The sequence below is a fragment of the Camelus ferus genome, chromosome 3 (assembly GCF_009834535.1).
Source record: "Camelus ferus isolate YT-003-E chromosome 3, BCGSAC_Cfer_1.0, whole genome shotgun sequence".
In the NCBI taxonomy this organism is placed as follows: Eukaryota; Metazoa; Chordata; class Mammalia; order Artiodactyla; family Camelidae; genus Camelus; species Camelus ferus.
In genome coordinates, this window is record NC_045698.1 from 99,292,466 (window position 1) to 99,314,575 (window position 22,110).

Here is a 22,110-nt window from a genome sequence, read left to right on the forward strand (position 1 = left end):
ACAACAGGGGAGACAAAAATAAATGACACTGAAGGAAATTGAAGCCTCTGACACCTCCAGCAAACATTAAAACACAGCCTAGCTGCTAGCCACATAAACATAAAGCCTCACATTAACAACCTGTTTATCTCAGTTCCTATTACCCAGTACCTCATATCCAACTTTCAGTAAAAAAAAAAATCACAGGGATGCTAAGAGGCAGGGGAAAACAGTCTGAAGACATAAAGCAAGCACCAGAATCAGACTCAGATAGGGCAGAGATTTTAGAATTATCACACTGGGAATTTAAAATAACTATGATTAACATGCTAAGATCTCTGACGGAAAAAGTGGACAACGTGCAAGAACAGAAGGGTAGTATAAGCAAAAGATGGAAACTCAAAGAATCAAAAAGAAATGCCAGAAATAAAAACAGAAATGAATGCCTTTGATGGGCTCATCAGTAGGGAAAGCACGGCTGAGAAAAGAATTGTTGAACTTGAAGATCTGTCAGTGGAAACGTCCCAAACTGAAAGGTAAAGAGAAAAAGAAATAAAAGAAAAAGGGTACAGGGTATCTAAGAACTGTGAGACAGTTGCAAAAGGTGTGTTAACATGTGCACAAGGGGAATACCAGAAGAAAGAGAGAATGGAGGGAGAGAGATTAGAGCCAGAGTATAGGTAACTCCAGAAATTTTGCTTATTGCAAAGGGGATCAGAGAATGAGGCTATTATAGAAGGGGACAAACAGGGTAAAGAGTTGTGGTTTTAAAGCTTGTTTTGTATTCTGACGGGGGTGATCTGGGAAAGGACAGTTTGATGCTGCAGTTGAGAGAGGGTCTTGCTGGAGCATTGCCCTCAAGGAGGCAGGAAGAGATGGGATCTGGTGCACAAGTAGAGGGAGTGACCAAGGAGCAAGTGACAGGAAGAAGGCAAACAGCGAGGGCAGGGCTGGCAGGCAGGTGTATGTGAGGGAGGGAACTTGTGGAAGTTCTTTCCTGATTGCTTCTGTTTTCAAGGTTATCAGCTGAGAGAAAAGCTGGAGAAAAAGGGATTGGAGGCTTGAGATCTTATGCATTAGTTTTTTTTTTTTTTTTTTTGATTTAATGAAGTATAGTTGGTTTACAATGTGGTATTAGTTTCTGGTATACAATGGAGTGGTTCATTTATACACACACATACACATATGTATATATATATTAAAAAAATTTTTTTCACTATAGGTTATTACAATCTGTTGAATATAGTTCCCTGTGCTATATAGTAGGATCTTGTTGTTTATCTAATTTGTGTATAGTAGTTTGTATCTGCTAATCCCAAACTCCTAATTTATCCCTCCCCACTTTCCCCTTTGGTAACCATAGGTTTTTTATGTCTGTGAGTCTGTTTCTGTTTTGTAAATAAGTTCATTTGTGTCATTTTTGTGGATGTCACATGTAAGTGATACCATATTTGTCTTTCTCTGCCTTCACTTCATATGATAGTCTCTAGGTCCATCCATGTTGCTGCAAATGGCATTATTTCATTCTTTTTCATGGCTGAGTAGTTTTCTGTTGTATATGTATACCACAACTTCTTTATCCAGTCATCTGTTGATGGACACTTATGTTGCTTCCATGTCTTGACTATTGTAAATAGTTCTGCTGTGGAACACTGGGATAAATTAGTCTTTAAGGAGATTGAATGGACTAGGGGAAAATAGTTGGTGTTAAGGGCACCCTTGAGGTCCAAATTACTGTTTTGTTTTGGGGAGGAGGGTATAGCTCAGTGGTAGAGTACGTGCTTATCATTCACGAGGTCCTGGGTTCAATCCCCAGTACCTCCATTAAAAAATAAATAAGTAAACGTAATTACCTCTCCCCCAACAAATTACTGTTTTGTTTTATTTACCTATTATTTCGTAACTCAGGATTCTGTCACAGTATGTCTTACTGAAAATTTAAGCATGCTTTACTAGCATGTCATCACAGTTCTGGTTTCCAGAAGAGGCATCAGAAAATATCCCAAAGAGGGATGGGAAATCAGGATGGCTGCTTTATGTTGGAGGGTCAGGAATGAGCTCAGATAAATGACATTTGAGCAGAGAGCTGAGGAAGTAAGGGAGTAAGGCATAGATTTATCTGGGGTGGGGCTAGGAGGCCAGGCTTTTGTATCCATGTCTACTTTATAAATAGACGTATTGAATGGGAGAGGTGATGTCCATTTTTATGTCAACATGCTGCTACTTTTTACTAAATGATGAAACTTGAAGTACATCCCATCCACTCTTCCTGAAATACAACTCCATATATACTTAATATTACCTTTTTGAGTATCACACTTGAGGTTTTATGGATAGATTGAACCTGTTCCACCTAGCTATACTTAGTGCTTCTTTATTGATGAAATTGTCACAGCCTGGCCAATGGGAGCCTCATTAAACTGGATGCTTTGCCCTCTCAGTACTGGCTTGGACATTTTCTTAAAGCATCTTTGTTTTCTGGCAACAAAATATTCTAGGCCCACTCTTATCTCTGCCCCTAAACATATAATTGCTCCTCTCCAAGAAGCCCTGAGTAGTATCAGAGGCCCAGTCTGGCTCAGGAGTGTACAGCCCACTTGATCCACATTAAGAACTAGTCGTGGCAGGATGACACTGCTCTTGGGCCACGAGGGAAACACAGGCCTAAGAGACAAATCTCTTTAAGGTCTCTCCTTTAACAGACATCTCCAGTTTAGCTGTCATCACTAAGTCCTTTCTCACTTCATTCTAAAACGATTTTTGTCTTAAAACACACCTACTTAAAATTTAATTCCTTCGTTACTGGATAAACAAAATGAGGTACATCCACACAATGGAATACTCTGCAGCAATAAAAAAGAATGGGCTGCTCGCTACATGTTCTGTGGATAAACCTCAAAAACATTATGCTTAGTGAAAGAAGCCAGACCCAAAAGATGTAATGCTGTATGGTTCCATTTATATATGAACTGTCCACCAAAGATAAATCTTTAGAGACAAAGCAGATCAGTGGTCACCCGGGCTGGGATCGGAGTAGGGGATGAGAGGGATTGTGGTGAGGAATTGTACAACTCCATAAACTTAGTCAAAATCATAAACTTACATTTAAAACAGGTCAATTTTATGGGCATGTAAATTATCTTAATACGATTGTTAAAAAATTAAACCCTTCTTCCAACTTCTACTTGAACCTCAGATGGTTATACTGATCCAAGATGTTCCACTATATTGACTTTATTAACTAAAAAAAAACCCCTTATTTTCCATAACTTGCAGTTTATAGACCCCTCCTGGTCACGAATCTGCCTTATTCTTTTTAATAGCTGTATCCTTGTTTGGATACCAAGCAGACCCAGAACATGACGATTTACTGCTCATCTCCTCATTCCTACCATTTCTTCACACAGGCGCTTCCTTTCTATGAAATATTTTGATTATTTCCCCCTCTGGTGACTGAAGAAGAGACCAGCAGTTGCTGTGACTGTGACTGCTGCCGCGCCACTTTGAGGAGTGAGTGTGAAGCTTTGCTCACTAGCTTTTCCCAAAATCCGTAAACATCAACCTAAACCAGCTTCTGACCTTTGGGGGTAGAAGTCCATAAATGACACATTTTACTTGAAAATACTGGATTTAATAGAAAATATCACATTGTAAACAAGTCCACTGATCCATTAGCTTAGAACAGAATGACAGCACAATCACGTATAAAAGCTAAAGATGAAACGCTGGTACCAGACACAGCACTTACGGAGAGGCCTGAGCCAGGCTCTGAAAGGTCTTCCCTAGAAATAGAAGCAGCAGCAGCTTCGAACAGGCACAAAAAATAGGGAGGAGGAGGAGGCAGCATCCACACCATCCAGGCGTAAGAGTAAAAGGAAGGCAGAGCAATAAACTCATCTGGTGAACAAAGGGTGAGGGGCCAATAAAGGGGCAAAAGCAGTGTATTTCCTGATGTCTAGGGAACATCAGACCTCGCCACGTGAACCCGGGAGGGTTAGGAGGGCAGGGTATTTTAAGTGGGGAACGGATAGTAAGCGGCCTCAGAAGCAGTTGTTATGTTTTTGGCACTCAACTCTCAGGGACACAGGAGAACTGGTGATTTGTGTGTTGTTTCTAAACTAATCATCGAGCTGCTTGCCCTGGCCCCATAACCTTGTTGAACACAACAGTGAATCCTGGCGGTGTCTGTTGCCCCAGTGGACTGCCTGCGTATGAGTGAGTATGTAAGAGGCGCCACACTGAGACCTTGGAACAAAACACAGGGCTCTGGTGGGAAAAAGGTTTCCGCCTCCCTCCCGGTGCTGGAGGGCCCCTGAGGGAGGGGAGTTTGACCTGGCTGGGCCCTTTGAGGCTCTGAGTTTTATCAGCAAAAGCCTTCTCTTCAGCTCCACCCACCCAAGGAGTCCTCTGAGTTCATGGAAAGGCCAACTGAGACAGCAGGAAAAAACAACTGGGGAAAGAAAGTAAGGGACAGTTTCCTTCCCACGGTGCTTGTTACTGACCAGAGGGACGGCTTCCCTACACTGATGTTAGACATTGGGAGTGTTTGTTCCTCAATCGGGAACAGTTGATTTTCAAATAAGGGACAGGCCTGCTTTAGAGGGGCTCTTAAGATTCTCCAAAGAGGTTTTGTCCAATGTACATAAGCTCCTAACTCCCTCCCAGCTGACAATCAGTGCCCAGAATGATAGAAAGTCCTAACAGGAGAGTACTGTACATGTGAACAGTGTCAGAGGCAGGACAAAAAGCTGAAAACCCCTAGTCAGTGGGGCAGACATCAAAATTATGGAGTGATTTTTTTCTTTTTTTCTGATTAAGAGTAAGTTACAAAGAAGTAGCTAAACTCCAGGAATGGACTCCACATTGCAGAGCTAAGAACAGTAAGTTCACCCACTTATCCGGACTAACCATACTAGATTAAAGAAAAATAATTCTGTCCTCCCAAAGACAATTTCCAGAAAGACCCGCCTGTCCCAGTGAGGTAACTGACACTAGGATTAGCACAGGCTAATCACTGTATGGTTTCTTAGAAGACTGGCTTTTCTCTGTTTCTTTCTCTTTGATACTGTACAAGGGGTCCACCAACTTGTTATGAACAAGCATTAAACCTACAAAAAATTAAAAACAAAAAGTCATTAATGCAGGTAGAGGCAGAGTATCGGCACTAACATCCAGGAGCTCTCAAATTTTGTCCCAGAACTGACTCCATCTTTCCTCTGTGGCCCCAAATGATAAACACTCTAAGAACAGGAAAAGTTGTTACTGCTAATGAATGCTAGAATCCATGTGGCCTTTATTAATTCAGCCTCTAGAAGAGTTGGCCATTAAAAGGTTAATCTTTTCACCAAAGAACAAATCCCTAATTTGCCTGCTCACTAAATGTGAGTGTCCTTTTAAAGTGAAGGAAAAAAATCTTCCTGACAGTTCAGTGCCTTGCCTAGAAGGAAAAGGCCCGTACGAGACCTAGAAAGACTGAAAAACCTGAAGCTCAGTATCGCTGCAAGGAGATTACCAAATAGCTCTTGAAACTATGACTTTTCATTTCACTTTCTTTCCTTCTCTTCAGAGCAAACAGGCCTCCAGAAATGGACCCTTGCAGTCATAGGTGGAAGAGAAAGCTGTGTTCTGAGAGTAGGGTTTGACTTTTATTAAAATCAGAGCTGTCTAGTTAAAGTGGCCACAGCATGCAAGCTAGACCCATGCCTCACTCCTGGCACACCTGAACTTGGCCACCAGCCCAGCCCACTCCTCTGTCACCTTTGAAATACTTGACGGTCTTCACTTTCAGCTCCAGGGTGGCATCCTCGTCGCACACAAACACCGTGCGGGGATGCTGCTGGAAGGCAGACACGGTCCACATGTGGTTCACTCCCTCCTCAATGGCCTTGTACAGAGCAAAGGCCTTGTGAGCACCCGTGATGAGGATCATCACCTGGGGATTGGAAAACAAGCCTGATGCAGGAGAAAGAGCAGCGGAGCTGGGCATCCAGACACCCGCGTTCTAGTCTGGCCACCCAAAACGATCGTAAGGGCTGTTGTTTTTATATACCACTGTAAGTAGTTAGCATGCGGCACGCTGTGCTCCATGCTCTGTGTGCTTTACCACACAAGTAGCCTGAGGTGGGGAGCACCCTTATCCCCACGTCCTAGGATAAGGAAGTAGGCTCTGTGACAGGGGGTTAAGTAATTTGCCCCAAGTTGTTTCCGACTCAGACTCCATGTTCTTGACTGCCACGTTATTACTGCCTCCTGGCACCTTTGATGATGACTGTGAAAGTGCCCCAGAACAGATGTGCCATACAAAGGCCCACTCCTTATCCCAGCAGTTCTGATCCTGGGCCCAGGGGCTCCTAGGCTGGGTGAGTTTTCACAGTCATAAATGATAAAAGAGGGGACCCAATCTGCACCACCTACAAGGAGGCCTTGGAAGTTACCTGTGTGGCTACTAAGGTCAGACCTCAACAAGGCTGCCCCTTTAACTGGTCATTTTCAGTTCAGAGTATCAGACCTACTCATGTGACTTAGAGTAATGCTTTTTGTCTAAACAAAACAGGCACAAACTCGTCTCAGCAGTTAAAGTATCAGGACATGTAAGTGCTGGAAAGTGATTAGAAAGAACTCAGCTCTGCAGACACCCTTTCACTGTAATTCACTTGTACTGGGGACTTGTGAGCAGGATTTGCTGTTCCTTTCTTGAAAGATGAGAAAACAGAGTCATAGAGAAAATGTGACTCTGCTCAGGACCCCAGAACTCATTTTAGAAAAGAGAATTTCATAATTCCCAACCCCAGGTCCTTTCCCAGATCAAGATACACCACACAGAACAGGAAAAGCCTTTAGATGTAGTGTTTACAGGCTGCAAGGCCAAAAACAGTGACCTCCCTAGGTACTGACTCAAAATCACCCAACAGAAATCTGGTGCTATTGCTCATTTCACAAAAGTCACTTTAGACTGGGAATCATTTTCACTGATTTACATGTTTGTTTACAGACTTGGGCAAAGAAACCTGAATCTAAAATGTCTGTAGCTGCTTTCTACTGAATATATCCCAGAAATAAAGAGAAAATCCTTCTAATGCAAGTAAGGAAATTGGAACCACAAAAAATTCAAATAATACCCAACTTTCTATGGAAAGACTCACTAAATTCAACTCAAGACACTTACATATCTATCACACTTGTCCACATTTATGAATCTGAGCACAGAGCTACAACCACAAGCATCCTGCAGTTGCAAGGGGAGCTCCCTTCAGTGACCACCAACTACAGAGAACCAGAGGGCTCCTCTCAGTATCTGAGCAGGTACAAGTCATATTCTGACATTAGTGGAGTGGGGCTCCTATTGCCTGTGACAACTGGAAGGGGGTAGGTAAGTAAGTAGAGACCAGGACCTGGGGCCTCCTGGGCAGTCAGTGCTGAAAGGCTTCAACTTACACTGGGAACCATGGTTACCTCCACAGAGGAAGGAGATCAGTGACAGGGTCACTTGGAATTTTAGCCTTATTTTAGAATGTCTTTATTTTTAACAAACATGGATGCAGGTGGTAGCTGTATAGTTTAATAGCAAAAAGGTAAGTCCAGCCCCCCAGTAAAGACCTGTGGATCCCCTGATCCTTACCTCTCTAGCATCCATGACAGTGCCCACGCCTACTGTCAGGGCCATGGTGGGCACCTTGGCGAGATCTCCATCAAAGAACCTAGCGTTGGCCAGGATGGTGTCCATAGCCAGCGTCTTCACGCGGGTCCTGGACACCAGACTCGAGCCCGGTTCATTGAAGGCAATGTGTCCATCAGGGCCGATGCCTGCCCAGGAGAGACAGTCAATGCAGCCCTGTCAGTCCCAGGGATCCAAGATTTCAAGAATGAATAATCTCTTCTTCCCGACTTGGGGTCTGAAAAAAACTGTCTCTCTCGCCTCATTCACCCCATGGGCAGGTAGACTTTAAGCATATGATCTTCTCTCATTTCCATCTGAGGCACACGTAGACATTGTTAACTTGCTACCACCCTTAGAAAGCTAAGCAGGGAGCAATCCAGAAAGCTTCTGCCTCCCCACATCATCCAAGTGTAACTTCTCTCTCTCCTGCCAGTAGTCAGGGGTCCCACCCCTGGGATAAAGTTGCAGCGAATAAAACACAGGGCCTGGAAAGGGACTGCCAAGTTTATAAAATCTCAGAACATGAGCACTCCTAGCCTCTTCCTCCCCACCTTGAAGTAAAGAAGGGTTAAATTTGGAGCAGCAGTAAGACTGTTCAACTTCATACCCTTGTGGGTAACTCCAGAGGCAGTGACAGATGGAAATGTAAGAGAGCAGCTCAGGGTAGGAACAAGCACAGACCTGACGGGGGCACCAGAGGTCCCACCCTCTCTCCACTGCTCCAATCGGCTGACCCCGGACAAGTCACAAAATGTCTCTGGGGTTCAATGCTATCTAGAGCATGCAGAGGCTGATGGTAGAATCTTCTGAAACTATACGAGGCTGTGATTTTGAATGTTTAACTAAGCCCCAGGACTGATCATAAAACCTTGACTGGGGAATAGAATCTTGAGTCCAAATCCAAACACCTCAATTTACAGACAAGACAGACAAATGCAGAAAGAGGAGATGCCCAAAATCAGGGCTCCTATTCTGTGCCTGCCCTGCTGCCTCAGGCTAAGAAATGACCCGCACCGTCAGCCGTACAGAGAGAGGAAGCTGTGTGGAGACAGGTGTGGGTCTTGTCCTCCTTCCCCTATGTCCCAGCCGCGCTGGGCCCGCGCTGGGCACTGCAGTGTTGAGCTCACCTCCAACAAACAGCTCAATCCCGCCCGCAGCCTTGATCTTCTCTTCAAAGGCGTCACACTCGGCCTGCAGGTCAGCTGCATTCCCGTCTAGAATGTGGGTGTTTTCTGGGTGGATGTCAATGTGCTTGAAGAAGTTGTTCCACATGAAGGAGTGGTAGCTCTCCGGGTGGTCTCGAGGAAGGCCTGTGGAGCCGAGGCCGCACTGTCAGGCCAGGCCGAGGCACAGCTGGGATACCCCCAGACCCTGGGAGGCACTTCCAGGGAAGTGCTCATCAGGGAGCCAGCCCTCGCACCCTCAGTCGCACGGGAGAGGCTGGGCTGCTGTCCCTGTCTACCCACCACCATGGCCCGCGGCCGTGGAACTGAGCCACAGGAGCTACACACCGGGGACCTGAGGAATCCCCTCATTCTGATTCCTTTTCACAGGGAATGACTGGAGGCCAGGGCCACTCTGGCCCTCCGGAGGTGGGCTAGCCTCCTGCAGTTAGGCTGGGCCCATCTGGGCAAAGAAGCAAGCACTCCCCTTACCCTGTGCCTCTCACCCCATCACTCACCCCTAGTTACACCCTGCTTAGCCTGAACCCCAACTTGAACACCAGGTGGTTGGAGAGAATTATTTCAGGGCTTCCCCAAAAGGGGTTTTTTCAGTCAAGAAGAAAAAGAATGTTTAAAATGCATGTTCCAGGGGCTGGGGGAGTGGGGAAATGGGCAGTCAGTATTTAACGGGTAGAGAGTTTCAATTTTGCAAGATGAAAAGAGTTCTGGAGATTTGCTGCACAACACTGTGAACTTGCTTAATGCTGCTGAACAGTACTCGTAAAAATGGTTAAGATGGTAAACTTTATGTGTATTTTACCACAATTAAAAAAAAAAAGAATGTTTAAAGTGAAACCATGTGGGTAGCGGTTATAGCTCAGTGGTAGACCATGTGCTTGGCATGCACAAGGTCCTGGGTTCAATCCCCAGTGCCTCTGTAAAACGGGGAAAAAAAAACCAAGAATAAAGTGAAGCCATTTCAAAATGATGGTGGTAGGTGGGGAGGGTAACAGAAGCCCAAGGTGCCACTTTTCAGCAATAGAAAAGGACACCAGTCTCAGCTCCCCTCCCAGGGCACTTGGCAGGAAGGGGAGCTGGAAGGTGAACAGTGGAGAGACAGTCCAGCACAGACATTGGGGGGGACACATCCCAGCCATGGGACTCCAGATCCCATTTGTAATCATTTGTTCCAGAAAGAAACGGCATGGAGTTGGGGAGGAGGCAGAGGAGGAGATACACTAATATTTATTAAGCACTTGCTCTGTATAAGAAGCTTCCACTTCTGTTATATCACTTAATGCTTGCAGCCTGTGAGGTCAGCTTTATTACCCTCACATCATAGCTGGGTAAACCAAGGCCTGGAAGATACGGGTATCATCAACTGAGCCTACCGCCAACGTCACTGGTTTCCTGAGACATCCTGGATCCTCTTCTGAGCTGATCCTGTGAGAGGAGGAGTCAACTCTTCTGGAACCAGGTAAGACCTCAAAAGACAAAGACTCACCCACATACTCATCCATGTTGAAAGTCTTCACATATTTGAAGGACAGGTCTCCATTCTTATAGTACTCAATCAGCTTCTTGTAGCAGCCAAGCGGGGTGCTCCCTGCCAAGAGAGGCCACAGCTATGAACCCCCTTCAGCCCCCAGTTCCTGGAAGCCCAGAAGGGTACTCAGGAATGAGTCAGGGCTGCTCCACCAGGAGAAACTGTCAGATCTGAGAGAAACAAGTCAGATCTGAGAGAAACAAGTCAGATCTTGAGTCCTACCCAGTGCTCCAATCCCAACTGCCACCCATTGCTTGTTTAATGCCTCTTCCCCTCCTAGACTATAAGCTCCAGGAGGGTGGGGCTGTGTCTGTCTTGTTCACTGCCCAATCTCTAGCACTCAGCACACTGATGATCGAAATGACTACGTTTAGCATGCAACTGAACATCAGACTTAACTACTGACATGATATTCCCTGAGCAACCAGTATGTGAGAGGCACAAGGCCACCCAGAGAAGTGAGGGACACAGCAGCCACCTTGGGAGAGCTCACTGTCTAGGAGTGGGGACGTGAAGCATAATGTCAGCTGTGCACAGGTCCTCCTCTGGGCCGGGGAAGACTTCCCTGTGGAGCAGCAAACTCCTCAGTCTCATTAAAAAGTCAGTTATAAAATCCATATAAAAGGCAGGAGGATGGCTGCAGATTTTAAAAAGCCTGACTAGACATTGGATTAATTTAAAAAACTATAAAAGATAAATATGGACAATTAGGGGAAAAATTTAATGTAATTTATATTAGATGATGTGGAATTATTTTTAATTTTCTTAATGATAATAGTACTGTGATTATGTAAGAGAATGTGTCTATTCTGAGAAGATATGTGCTCAAGGATTTAGAGGTAAAGTGTTAGGATGTCTGGAACTTACTTTCAAGTGGCTCATAAAAAAATGTGTGTGTATGTGTGTACAGACAGGATATGAGCACAAGAGATGAAAGCAAACGTGGCAGAATGTTAACAATTGGTGAATCTAGGTAAATGGTACTGTACTCTTCTTTCTGCTTTTCTGAATATTTGAAATATTTAAGAATAAAAAGATGGAAATAAAAGAGCCCCACCCAAATCAGATCATTCTTCTCATAACACACTAATGGCCTCTCATTTCACTCTGAGTAATGGCCAGTCTTAACAAAGGCCCTACATAATCTGGCCCCTGGCTACCTCTCTCCTCCTTAGGAATCCTGCTCCAAGCAGTTCTACCTCAGGGTCTTTGCACATGGTGTTTGTTGCCTTTGCCAGCAATGCTCTCCTTCAGGAACTGCACAGCTAACTCACCTCTTTAGGCCTTTCAAATGTCACTTTCTCAGAGAGACCATCCCTGCCCCCACATCCAACACTAATCCCCTCCTCCCCGCCTGAACACTCCCCTCTTTCCCTGCTTCATTTTTCTGCTTCCCTCCTATCATCACCTAGCATACTCTATATTTTGCTAATTCACTTGTTTATTCTGTCTTGCCCACTACAATTTAAGCTTTAGGAATGCAGGGGGGTGTGTTCTTTTTACTCACTGCTATATCCCTGGCACCTAGAGCAGGTTGGCATACTGTAGGTGTTCAGTGAGTATCTGCTGAATGAATGACAGTGGCAGCCCCATCCACACAAAATTATCAGCCTGTCCCTGTAATACAGCCTTAGCCATGCCTGAGCCACACAGCTTTCCTGTTCTTCCCCTGAGCTTCATCATGTCCATTTTCCAACCTTCCAGCCTTCCCATCAATTCTGCAAGCCCCCGAGAATCTAGCCAATAAACCCTTTTTCTGCTTAAGTTAGCCAGAGTCAGTTTCAGTGGCTTCCACCCAGAACCCTGACTGGCGCTTCATTTAACAGAAGTCATGGGCCAAGCAACCCACATGCAAATGCTGTGTTGGTTCAAGCATGACAGTCAAGAAGAGGCCAGGTATTCTTGGAGGGCCCTGAATACCGCTTTGAGGGTCTTGGATCTAATTCTGCAGATGATGGGGAACTAGGGAGGGGTTTCAGCAGACACCCAGACTGTGACCCAAGGTCACGCCACAGTTAGAAAACAGAGTGTTAGACATAACCTGAGACGGTGGTTTCACAGGCAAGTGCAGATACTGCTCCCACAAACCTCCAGAGCAGAAGTCAGGAACCTTCAGCCCACAGGCCAGACCTAGCCTGCTGCCTGTCTTTGTACAGCTCATGAATTAAGTATAGTTTTTACATTTTGAAAGTTTTTAAAACTCAAAATATTATTTTATGATGTGTGAAAATTATGTGTACTCAAATTTCAGTGTCAAGTTTCACAGGCAGACAGCCACGCCCATTGTGTATTGTGTATGGCTGCTTTCGAGCTACAAGGGCAGAGCTTAGTAGTAGCATCGGAAGCTGTCTGGCCAGTAAAGCATAAAATATTTACTGTTTGGCCATAAACAGAAAGTCTGAAGACTCCCGCTGTAGTGGATGGGCCACTGAGGCAAGTCTGCCCCACTTCGGAAAGAAGTAATCAGAACATTAGCCTTGACAAGCTGGGGTCAAAGTATCTTCCCATGAAGGCAACATTTTGATATTTTCCCAGAGAAACTGGGAGTGTTTTTCACTTAGGTCCTGTGTTTAATTAAGCCTTAGAGGAAATGCTTTGAGTGACTATCTTCTCAATTCTCTCAAGGATGTTGCTTAGCTAGAAGCACTCTATATGCAGAGAAGAGAAGTTAGTTCATTACACAAAATGCATGCCTTCAGGTATTTCGACTTAATTGTTAAGGAAACCTGGTTGATAGGGCTGACTTAGGATATAGCTTTAAACTCAGAAAGTCTTTCCTGCCTAACCAAGATCCCTTCTACTCCAGGACTCTTTAGGAGCACGCAGCAATGCAACCAACCCACGGAGGAAACTGCGTCCTTGGAGTTCTATGTCCAGGGGGCAGGGGAGTTGTTCACTCATTGGGCCAGTACCTCAGAGCCCTCCTTGAAGTCCCCAGGCTGAAGGAGCCTACCAACCTGGCCCCTTAAAAGCTCCTAATGCCCATGCCCACCCTCCCCATCCCACAACGCACCGGTGGGGAGCCCCAGGGTGAAGTACTTGTCTGGCCCTGGGTTAAACTGGATGATGCGGTTCCTGATGTACTTGGCTGCCCACTCACTGGCCTGAGAATAGTGGTCCAGGATGATGAGCTTCATCTTGGCCTGCAGGGGCAGGTGACAAAAGGAATGGGTGGTAAGGGATAGGGAGAAAAGGGTGGAGGTGGTTGGGGTGGAGGGGAGAGGACTCTTGCTGTCAGAGCCAAGAGAAAAGAAAGCCCCCTTCAGTTCACAGAGCATTAACACACTGGGCCAAGCGTCTCCACCACCCATCGGGAGGTGCCGCTGTAGGACGGACCTGGGTTCTAATTCTGGTTCCTTCATTTATCAACTGCAGGACCTTGATTAAAGGACCCAAGGTCTCTGAGTCTGTTTTCTCTTAGGTAAAAATGGGGACAGCAGCACCTACCTGACACATTTCATGACGGTGAATGTTAATGGAGAAAATGCATGTAAACCACATGTAGTATTCATTCGATATGTTGGGCCCCTTCCCCACCCTTCTACCCCAACCTGGCTGGATACTCTACCCACGACTTGTCCTCACAGAGGGCTCATGGGATCATCTTGGATCCCTAGAGCAGCAGGGGGCCTGGAGACGTGTGCTCTCTTTCAGTACCAGATAGGTGCTCCCACTTGCCGGCCTTGCTTTGTGGATCTTCAGTTTCCCCCGAAGAACACGGGGTAAAGGTAACTGCCCCGGAAGGTGGGCGTTTGCTGCCCCCGGCCCCCTCCCCCGCACTGCGGTCAAATCAGAGTGGGAAGGCCCGAGGCGGAGATGACCGGTTTCGCGGTCCGGGGGGCAAAGGAGTGTTCTCCCCACCCGGATGGCTGCCCACCGCCCCTCCCTCCCGGGATCCGAGCGGATCGCTGAGGTTCCGGCCCCGGGGTGCCAGAGGCTGGAGCAGCACCGGACCCCCGCCCGCGAGGAGGGTCCCCGAGGACCCCACTCCCCACTTACACGTACACCTCCCGCGGCTGCTGTAGCGACTACGCCGGCGACCCCGCCCCGCGCGGGTCACGTGGCTGCGGGTCACGCGGCGCCGCGCTCCACCCGCGGGGCAGACTCCGAGGGGCTGCGGCTGCGGGGAGGACTCTGCCCGGCGGGCCAGGGGCCACCCACCCTCTCATCTCGGCTCGGGGGCCGCGCAGGCCCGGGAGAAGCCGTGGGGGGGCGGGGCCGGGAGACTGGTTTGGCCCGAGGAGAGTGACTTGAGGGGTCCCAGGAATGCAGTTCTCGGGGCCGCCGGCTGGGGCCGGTTTTTCAGTGTTTGGGGTGGGGCGGGGGAGGAAGAGCAGAATCTCTTCCTTTAGGGTTGGGCTTGGCTCTGCCTTCAGTTTATTATTATTATTATTACTATTATTATTATTATTATTATTATTATTATTATTATTATTATTATTATTATTATTATTATTATTATTATCGTGTCATTTACCGAGATATTACTCCTTTTTTTCTTTTAAATAAAATGGATTATTTTTTTCCTGACCTTTTTTTTTTAAAAAGGTCAATCTTTGCAGCAGTATCAACTAGAGAAAAAGCTAGGTCCCTGGTCTCTACTTACTCCCTACCCCAAGATATAACCACTGCCAACAGTTTAGATTAAAGTAGTTTTTTGTGACTATCCTTACATCGTATTTTACAGAAAGGAGAACACACTACAGTCAGCTGGGCGGTCACACCGTGCGGTTCCCTTGATTCGGCGGGCCCCGCCCCTTGGGCCGCGCTGCGGACCACCGTGAGAGCCTGGGCTTCGTCTGGTGAGACCCAGCAGTGGAGCTAATACCTGTACACTTCCAGGGGCTTGTTCTTGGGCTTCAATGTTGGTGTAGGTTTGGGGGTTTTGTTTTCTTGTTTTTTAAATTCAGGCAGAAATCTCATCTCAGCCTGAGGATTGCAGATGTTTCTCAGTGAGGTTCCCACCCCAGCCTCCAGATACATGAGACAACACGGGCCTGGCCCACAGCAGTTGCCTTCAGATCTTCCCAGAAGTGACTTCATGTGACCTTAATTGGGCCTGTTTCCCCTGAGTTACCCTTTCTGTAGGGAATCAGTGCAGGTGTCTGTTAAGCCTGAAGTCTCTGGAGTCAGCTTGGGGACTAATCAGAAAGATCTGGGTTTGAATTCTGGTTTGGCCGCTATCCACTTCTTGAGTGAGTGACTCAAGCAAATTACTCAGCTTCTCCAGCTCTTAACTTCCTTGTCTGGAACACGGGCATTGAGTAGAAATCAAGTAATACTGACCTCATGTGGCTGTTGTGAGCAGTAAGTGAAATACAGTGGGCCCTCCGTATCCTTGGTTCTGAATGTACAGAGGAACCAACCTCAGATGGAAAATAGTCGAAAAAACATTCCTGAAAGTTCCAAAAGACCTAAACTTGAATTTGCTATGCTCCTGCAACTATTCACATAGCATTTACGTTTTATTAGGTATTATTAGTAATCTAGTGATGATTTAAAGTGTACGAGAGGATGCGTGTAGATGATACGAATACTGTGGTACTTTATGTAAAAGACTTGAGCATACGTGGATTTTGGTATCTGCAGGGGTCCTGGAACGAATCCCCGGGCGATACCGAGGGCTGACTGTATTAGCACAGCTTGGCAATCATGGCTAGCCTTGGTTACCTCTGATTTCCTCCTACCCGCCTCACAGGCCTCTCTCTAACTCTGAAATGCTGTCTTCCCTAACCTTCTGCCCTCCTCATGCTCCTCACACTCCATCCCTGGGTTTCAACTGTTACCCACACTCATCCGCCCATCCTCTTGCTTTGGAACTAAAGTTGATTAATTAAAAGAATTCTGAGTCCCCCTCAAAATTTTTTGTATGTCAGTTACCTATATAGTCTCTGTGTATTCTCTTTCCTTCCTGTCTTGAAGGCAGATGTGATGCCTGGAGCTGGGGAAGCTATATTATAACTATGGGGCAACAAGCATGAAGATAGAGTGGAGGATAGAAAGAACTTAAGTCCTTGATGTTTGACCAGTGCGAGTCCTCCTACTTCTGGACTTCCTCTAAGGGAAATAATGAATAGCCACTGTTGGTAGAGTTCTGTGACTTGAGACTAAAAACATGACTCACTGTTACAGCAGATGACTCAGGTCTTCCTTGGGGTTTTGTTGGTATTTTGGAGAGATATCTTTCTTCTACAAGAATCTTGAGCTATAAAATCTAGGAAAGCTTAGAGCTGCCAGTAAGGAAAATAGAACTAATAGAAAAGAGGTACAGAGCTCTGTGGTGTCATTTGAGCTGCCTAGATCTAGCCATGTCCAAAGCCAAATATCCTCTGTTGGGTTTAACAGTTGGGTGAATAAACGAGTGAATACAAAAATAAATATCTTTTTTCCCCTGAGGCTAGTTAGAAGAAACTCTGGAAGGATACTGAGTTATCTCTTGTGGCATAGCAGATCACCCCAAAACTTAATGGCTGACAACAATAATTGCAATAAGGGCTAAAAAGAAAGGTGCTATCAAGCCGTGCAAAGACATGGAGAAAACTTACATGTGTATTACTGAGTGAGAGAAGCCAACCTGAAAAGGCTATATATTGTAATATTCCAACCATATGACATTCCAGAAAAGGCGTAACTGTAGAGACAGTACCACGATGGTTGCTAGGAGTTATGGGAGAGGGTGGGATGAACAGGTAGAGCACGAGGTTTTCGGATAGCGAAACTATTGTGTATGATACTATAGTGGTGGATACATGTCGCTATACATTTATCTAAAAGTGTGGCGTGTCCCAGAGTGAACTCTGATGTAAACTGTGAACTTTGGGTGATTATAACGTGTAGGTTCATCAGTAGTAACAAGTATACCACTCTGGTCAGTATATTGAGTGAAATCTCTTGAGAGACCCTGAACCAGAATCACTCAGCTAAGTCAGTCCTGAATTCCTGACCCACAGAAGCTGTGAGATAATAAACATTTGTGGTTTTAAGCTGCTAAATTATGAAGTAATTTGTTAATGCAGCAATAGATACCTAACACAGTCAGAAAAATTCCATAGGTGGGGAAGGTTCTGAGCAGGGGATTCAAGCCCTGTTTCTCTCCCCTGTGCTTGGAGATGCATCATCTGACCCACTGGAGTCTCCATCCTCACGCACACATTCCCACACTGTGCGGCCCTCTGCCGTGTTGGGGGACTCCCCTGCCCAGGCTTCTGCTGAGGCTTTCTTCCTGTTATTTGCTGTCTTCTGCCTTCTCATTATCTGAGGACATGTCTTACCTCTATGACCAACAGCTGTATCTCACTGATCTTTGCATTTCCCGTACCACCTCGCTCAGGACCTTGCGCATAAGAGCCAAAGCCCTGCATGTGTCAGAGCATTGGCTCTGGAGCTCCGTGGTTCCGATTCTAGATCACTGATGTATTAGCTGGAGGACTTTCCTAACCTCTCTGCGCCTCAGTTTCCTTAAATGTAAAGTAGGGGAAATAATAGTAACTATTTCATAGGGTTGTAGTGAGGATTAAAATATGTTGACACAAGTAAAGCATTTGGAACCATGCCTGATGCATGGCAGCTGCTCCATAAATATCAGTTATTAGATTGAATTGTACAAAGTTGTCATTTTTCTGGGTCAAAAAACTAAATATTGGCAATGTCACATATTTTAACCTAGTAATAGTATCTTTGACCAGAGTTATATTTGAAGAAACAGTCCAGTAACCAACCAAAATTGTTATTAATGGCTCTAGAATAATGTCAAAGAGAATCCAAATGAGAACTCAGAGCACATCTTAAAATTCTTCCCTCATTCCTTTTACTGCTACCAGGAAACCTTTCTCTACCACTCATTCTAACCTCCCAACAACAACAAAAAAATCTCTGCCCCAACAGCCCACCTCTCATAGCCAGTCAAAGTGGGTGACTGCCTGCCCTTCCTTCAGCTTGCCTTCGTTCACCTCTTCCTCTTAGTAAATTTCTCCCAGTCCTTTTTGATCCTGGGTTTGTTGTCCCGGTTGTCTCTCTTTTCCTCTCTCTCATTCCAAAAACCCAGACGTGGTAGTACCGAAAACTGGCTTCTTAGGGAGCAGAAGGGAGGGGAGAGGCAAAATTCCTTTTTTCTTTTTAAGAAATTTTCATGGTGGCAAAGACACATAACATGAAGTTTACCATCTTAACCATTTCTAAGTGTACCGTTCAGTAGAGTACACTCACATTGTTGTGCAACCCATCTCCACAATTTTTTCATCTTGCAAAACTGCAACTCTCTACCCGTTAAACAACCACCCCATCTCCTCGTGCCCCCAGCCCCTGCTACTGCTGTTCTACTCTCTGACTCTATGAATTTAATTACTCTAGGTGCCTCATATACGTGGAATCATACGGTATCTGTGTTTTTGCAACTTCACTTAGCATAATGTCCTCAAGTTCCATTCATATTATAGCATGTATTGGAATTTTCCTTAAATTTGCGTTAAAGGTTGAAAATTATTCCGTTGTGTCTTTATACTATAATGGTATTATATATATAACAGTATAATATATATAAACCATATTTTTAAAATCCATTCATCTGTCCATGGACACTGGGTTGCTTCCACCTCTTGGCTATAGCATATCCCCGTTTAAAGGGGAAATATGAACAAATTTGGGGATCTCAGGCTCCTTCACAAGGGAAAGACAGTAAACTGTGTAATTGCATGGTTCAAATAGTAAATGGGAAAGCAGGTCAGAGCCCTAGGAGAGCCACACAGATCAGAGCTTGGGTGGCATATCCAGGAACGGATGCCAGAGCCACTCTGTCTGTTTGGCTTTGATTCCCAGCTTTACCACTTACTGATTGGGTAACTTCTGGGAAGTCACTTAATTTCTTTATGCCCTGATTGCTTCATCCATGAAATAGGAAAAATAACACCTTCTTTATAGTATGTACTGTTCCTGCCAAGAGTAATTACCTCAGGGAGGAATAAATGATTTAATATATGTAAGGCACTTAGAACAACCTGGCACTGAGTTAGTTGTCACTGAAGGAACGTTATAATTCTTACTAGGGTTTTGAGATGGTCCTTGAGTTAGGATTTGGTCATTGAAGAGTAGGAGGGAGGCATTACACACAGGGATGATCAAAGGCATGGAGGCACAGAGGCTGGGGTCATCATTTCCAGATCTAAGAAATAAAAACACAGGACACCCAGTTAAATCTGAATTATTTCTAATTTCCTATGCATAGGTACTTTGAGAGGAAAGAAAAATATTGCATGAGACATACTCTAAAAGGATATTTTTGTTTACCTGAAATAAATTGTAAGTGTCTAACTTCTCTCTTTATATTTCCCTGGTGATTTGGCTCCTCTTAATAGTTCCATGTTTTACAGAATTTGCTTATAAAATTCCTTAAAGTTAAGTCTATGTTGAATTTACATTTTAATATGATTTCTTTAGTGGTCACATCCAAGTTATTTTATTCTTGGCCATTGAGCATTCACTAATGAGAAATGGTGCTCAGCGTTAGCACTGGGCGCCAGCATATACTGGCATAAAGTTAACTGCTCCGAGAATTGCTGTTCAGACTTCATTGGCTGAAGCCCACAATCCCATCTTTCCTAGCATAGCTTGCTTTTCCCACTCTTCAGGGTTACACTGCATCTCTTGATCAGTAACTCTTTTAAATGTCCACAGACAAAAAGGAACATTGTTATCGATTTTTATTCCTTTTTTCCTTCATTGTTACGCATGATGATTCCACCCGTTTCCACGCCGAAAGAGTATTTAGTAACATCCATGTAAAAGGATTGAATTTTTCAGTGGGTGAAATTCATTTTAAAAGACAGTCTTAGCAAGTTCTGCAATAATTATCCACTTTGGGCTAAAATTAATTTTCCTGTTCATACATAATATTGTCCCTTTTAAGAATAGCTTTGATAGTAAAAGGGGTACATTTTCCATTGATTCTTTAATGCATTCAACACATTCCTTTAAGGAACGAAGCACTACAGAAACATGGTTCACTCCTCTTTCCATTGCATAATCATATCGCTAAATTAATATTGAAAAGGAGGAAGAAGAAATACATAGACTTCATTCAACGCATTATTTTAAGAGTCAGCGAGAATTTGGGGGTCCCTTTCCTGAGAATTGAAGCATAATGTCAGTGCTTCAAATTAGTGGAGGATTCTCTCAGCTATGGTGCTTAGAGAGCTAGTGGTTTTTGAATGTGGGAGAAATAAAAAGTAATGGAAGGCCAACAGAATCACAAAAAATCCTCAGTCTAACAGTATAAATGCTGAAGTAGGAGAACACTTCATGACAGTGACTTCAGTCCCGACAGAAAAGACATCAGATACTCTTGAGGGGTGTCAAGCAGAACATGAGCAGGACCACCAGCACCTTCCATACAATTATTCACACTTTCTTCCAACTTGAAATAAACATTGTTTGTACCTTTATGCAGACATCCACCAAAAGGTATATTTGTATTGCCTCCAACAGAAGTAGTAAAAATTTCTCATTAACTGTTTTTTAAAAAAAAATAAAACTTTGGCTCTATTCTGATATCCAAGAAGTTCACTTGGTAATGATAATACTCCATTTTGACCTTGACTTTGGTCAAATTCTGATATAAGCATTCAGTTACTCAACCAAAATGTGTGCACTTATATGGGAAAAATTTTTTTCTTTCCAGTTTTATGAAGATACAATTGATTTTAAAAAGGCAGGGAGGGAAATAGCTCAGTGGTAGTGCACATGCTTAGCATGCACAAGGTCCTGGGTTCTATCTCCAGTATCTCCATTAAAAAAAAATCTATCTATCTATCTATCTATCTATCTATCTATCTATCTATCTGTCTGTCTGTCTGTCTGTCTGTCTGTCTACCTACCTACCTACCTACCTATAATACAGCTAAGTTTAACGTGTACAGTGTAATGATTTGACTTACATACATCATGAAATGATTACCACAATAAGTTCGTGAACATCCATCATCTCATAGATACAAAATAAAAGAAAAAAATGTTTTTCCTTATGATAGGAACTCTCAGGATTTACTCTCTTAACAACTTCCATTTATAACATGCAGCAATGTGAATTATATTTACCACGTTATACGTTACATCTCTAGTACTTATTTATCTTATAACTGGAAGTTTGTATCTTTTGACCACCTTCATCCAACTCCCTCCCCCTGCTACCCCTTGCCTCTGGTAAGCACAAATCAGAAACTGATTTCTTTTCCTATGAGTTTGTTTTTGAAGTATAATTGACCTACAACACTATGTTAGTTCCTGGTACACAGCATAGTGATTTGGTATTCCTGTACATTTCAAAATGATCACCATGATAACTCTAGTTACCATCTGTCATCATAGAAAGATATTACAGTGTTATTGACCATATTCCTCACATTATACATCTCATACCCTGTGACTCATTTACTTTGTAACTGGAAATTTGTACCTCTCAATCTCCCTCAGCTGTTTCTCTCATCCTCCCACCGCTCTCCCCTCTGGAAACCACCTGTTTGTTCTCTGTATCTATGACTCTGTTTCTGTTTTGTTATGTTTGTTCATTTGTTTTTTTAGATTCCACATAAAAGTGAAATCATATGGTATTTGCCTTTCTCTGTCTGACTTATTTCACTCAGCATAATACCCTCCAGGTCCATCCATGTTGTCACCAGTGATAAGATTTCATTCTTTTTTATGGCTAATTCCACATGTTCTTTATCCATTCATCTATCAGTGGGCACCTGGGTTGCTTTCTTATCTTGGATATT

The 22,110-nt window shown here is 44.3% G+C and overlaps 1 protein-coding gene and 1 non-coding gene across 2 annotated transcripts; one reads left to right on the forward strand and one right to left on the reverse strand.

The window, feature by feature from the left end:
• The first annotated feature begins 1,731 nt into the window (after positions 1-1,731).
• TRNAD-AUC lies at positions 1,732-1,803 on the forward strand. Its single transcript has one exon. It is a non-coding gene; the product is annotated as a tRNA-Asp (tRNA).
• A 1,785-nt stretch (positions 1,804-3,588) lies between these two features.
• Positions 3,589-14,599, reverse strand: GNPDA1 (glucosamine-6-phosphate deaminase 1). The gene is made up of 7 exons (XM_032477016.1): positions 14,345-14,599; positions 13,359-13,488; positions 10,304-10,405; positions 8,764-8,946; positions 7,598-7,782; positions 5,737-5,911; positions 3,589-5,087 (listed from the first exon to the last, which is right to left on the reverse strand). Exons 2-7 carry the CDS (start codon positions 13,480-13,482, stop codon positions 4,987-4,989), a joined length of 870 nt encoding a protein of 289 aa, XP_032332907.1. The 5' UTR covers positions 13,483-13,488; positions 14,345-14,599; the 3' UTR covers positions 3,589-4,986.
• Positions 14,600-22,110: the final 7,511 nt, after the last annotated feature.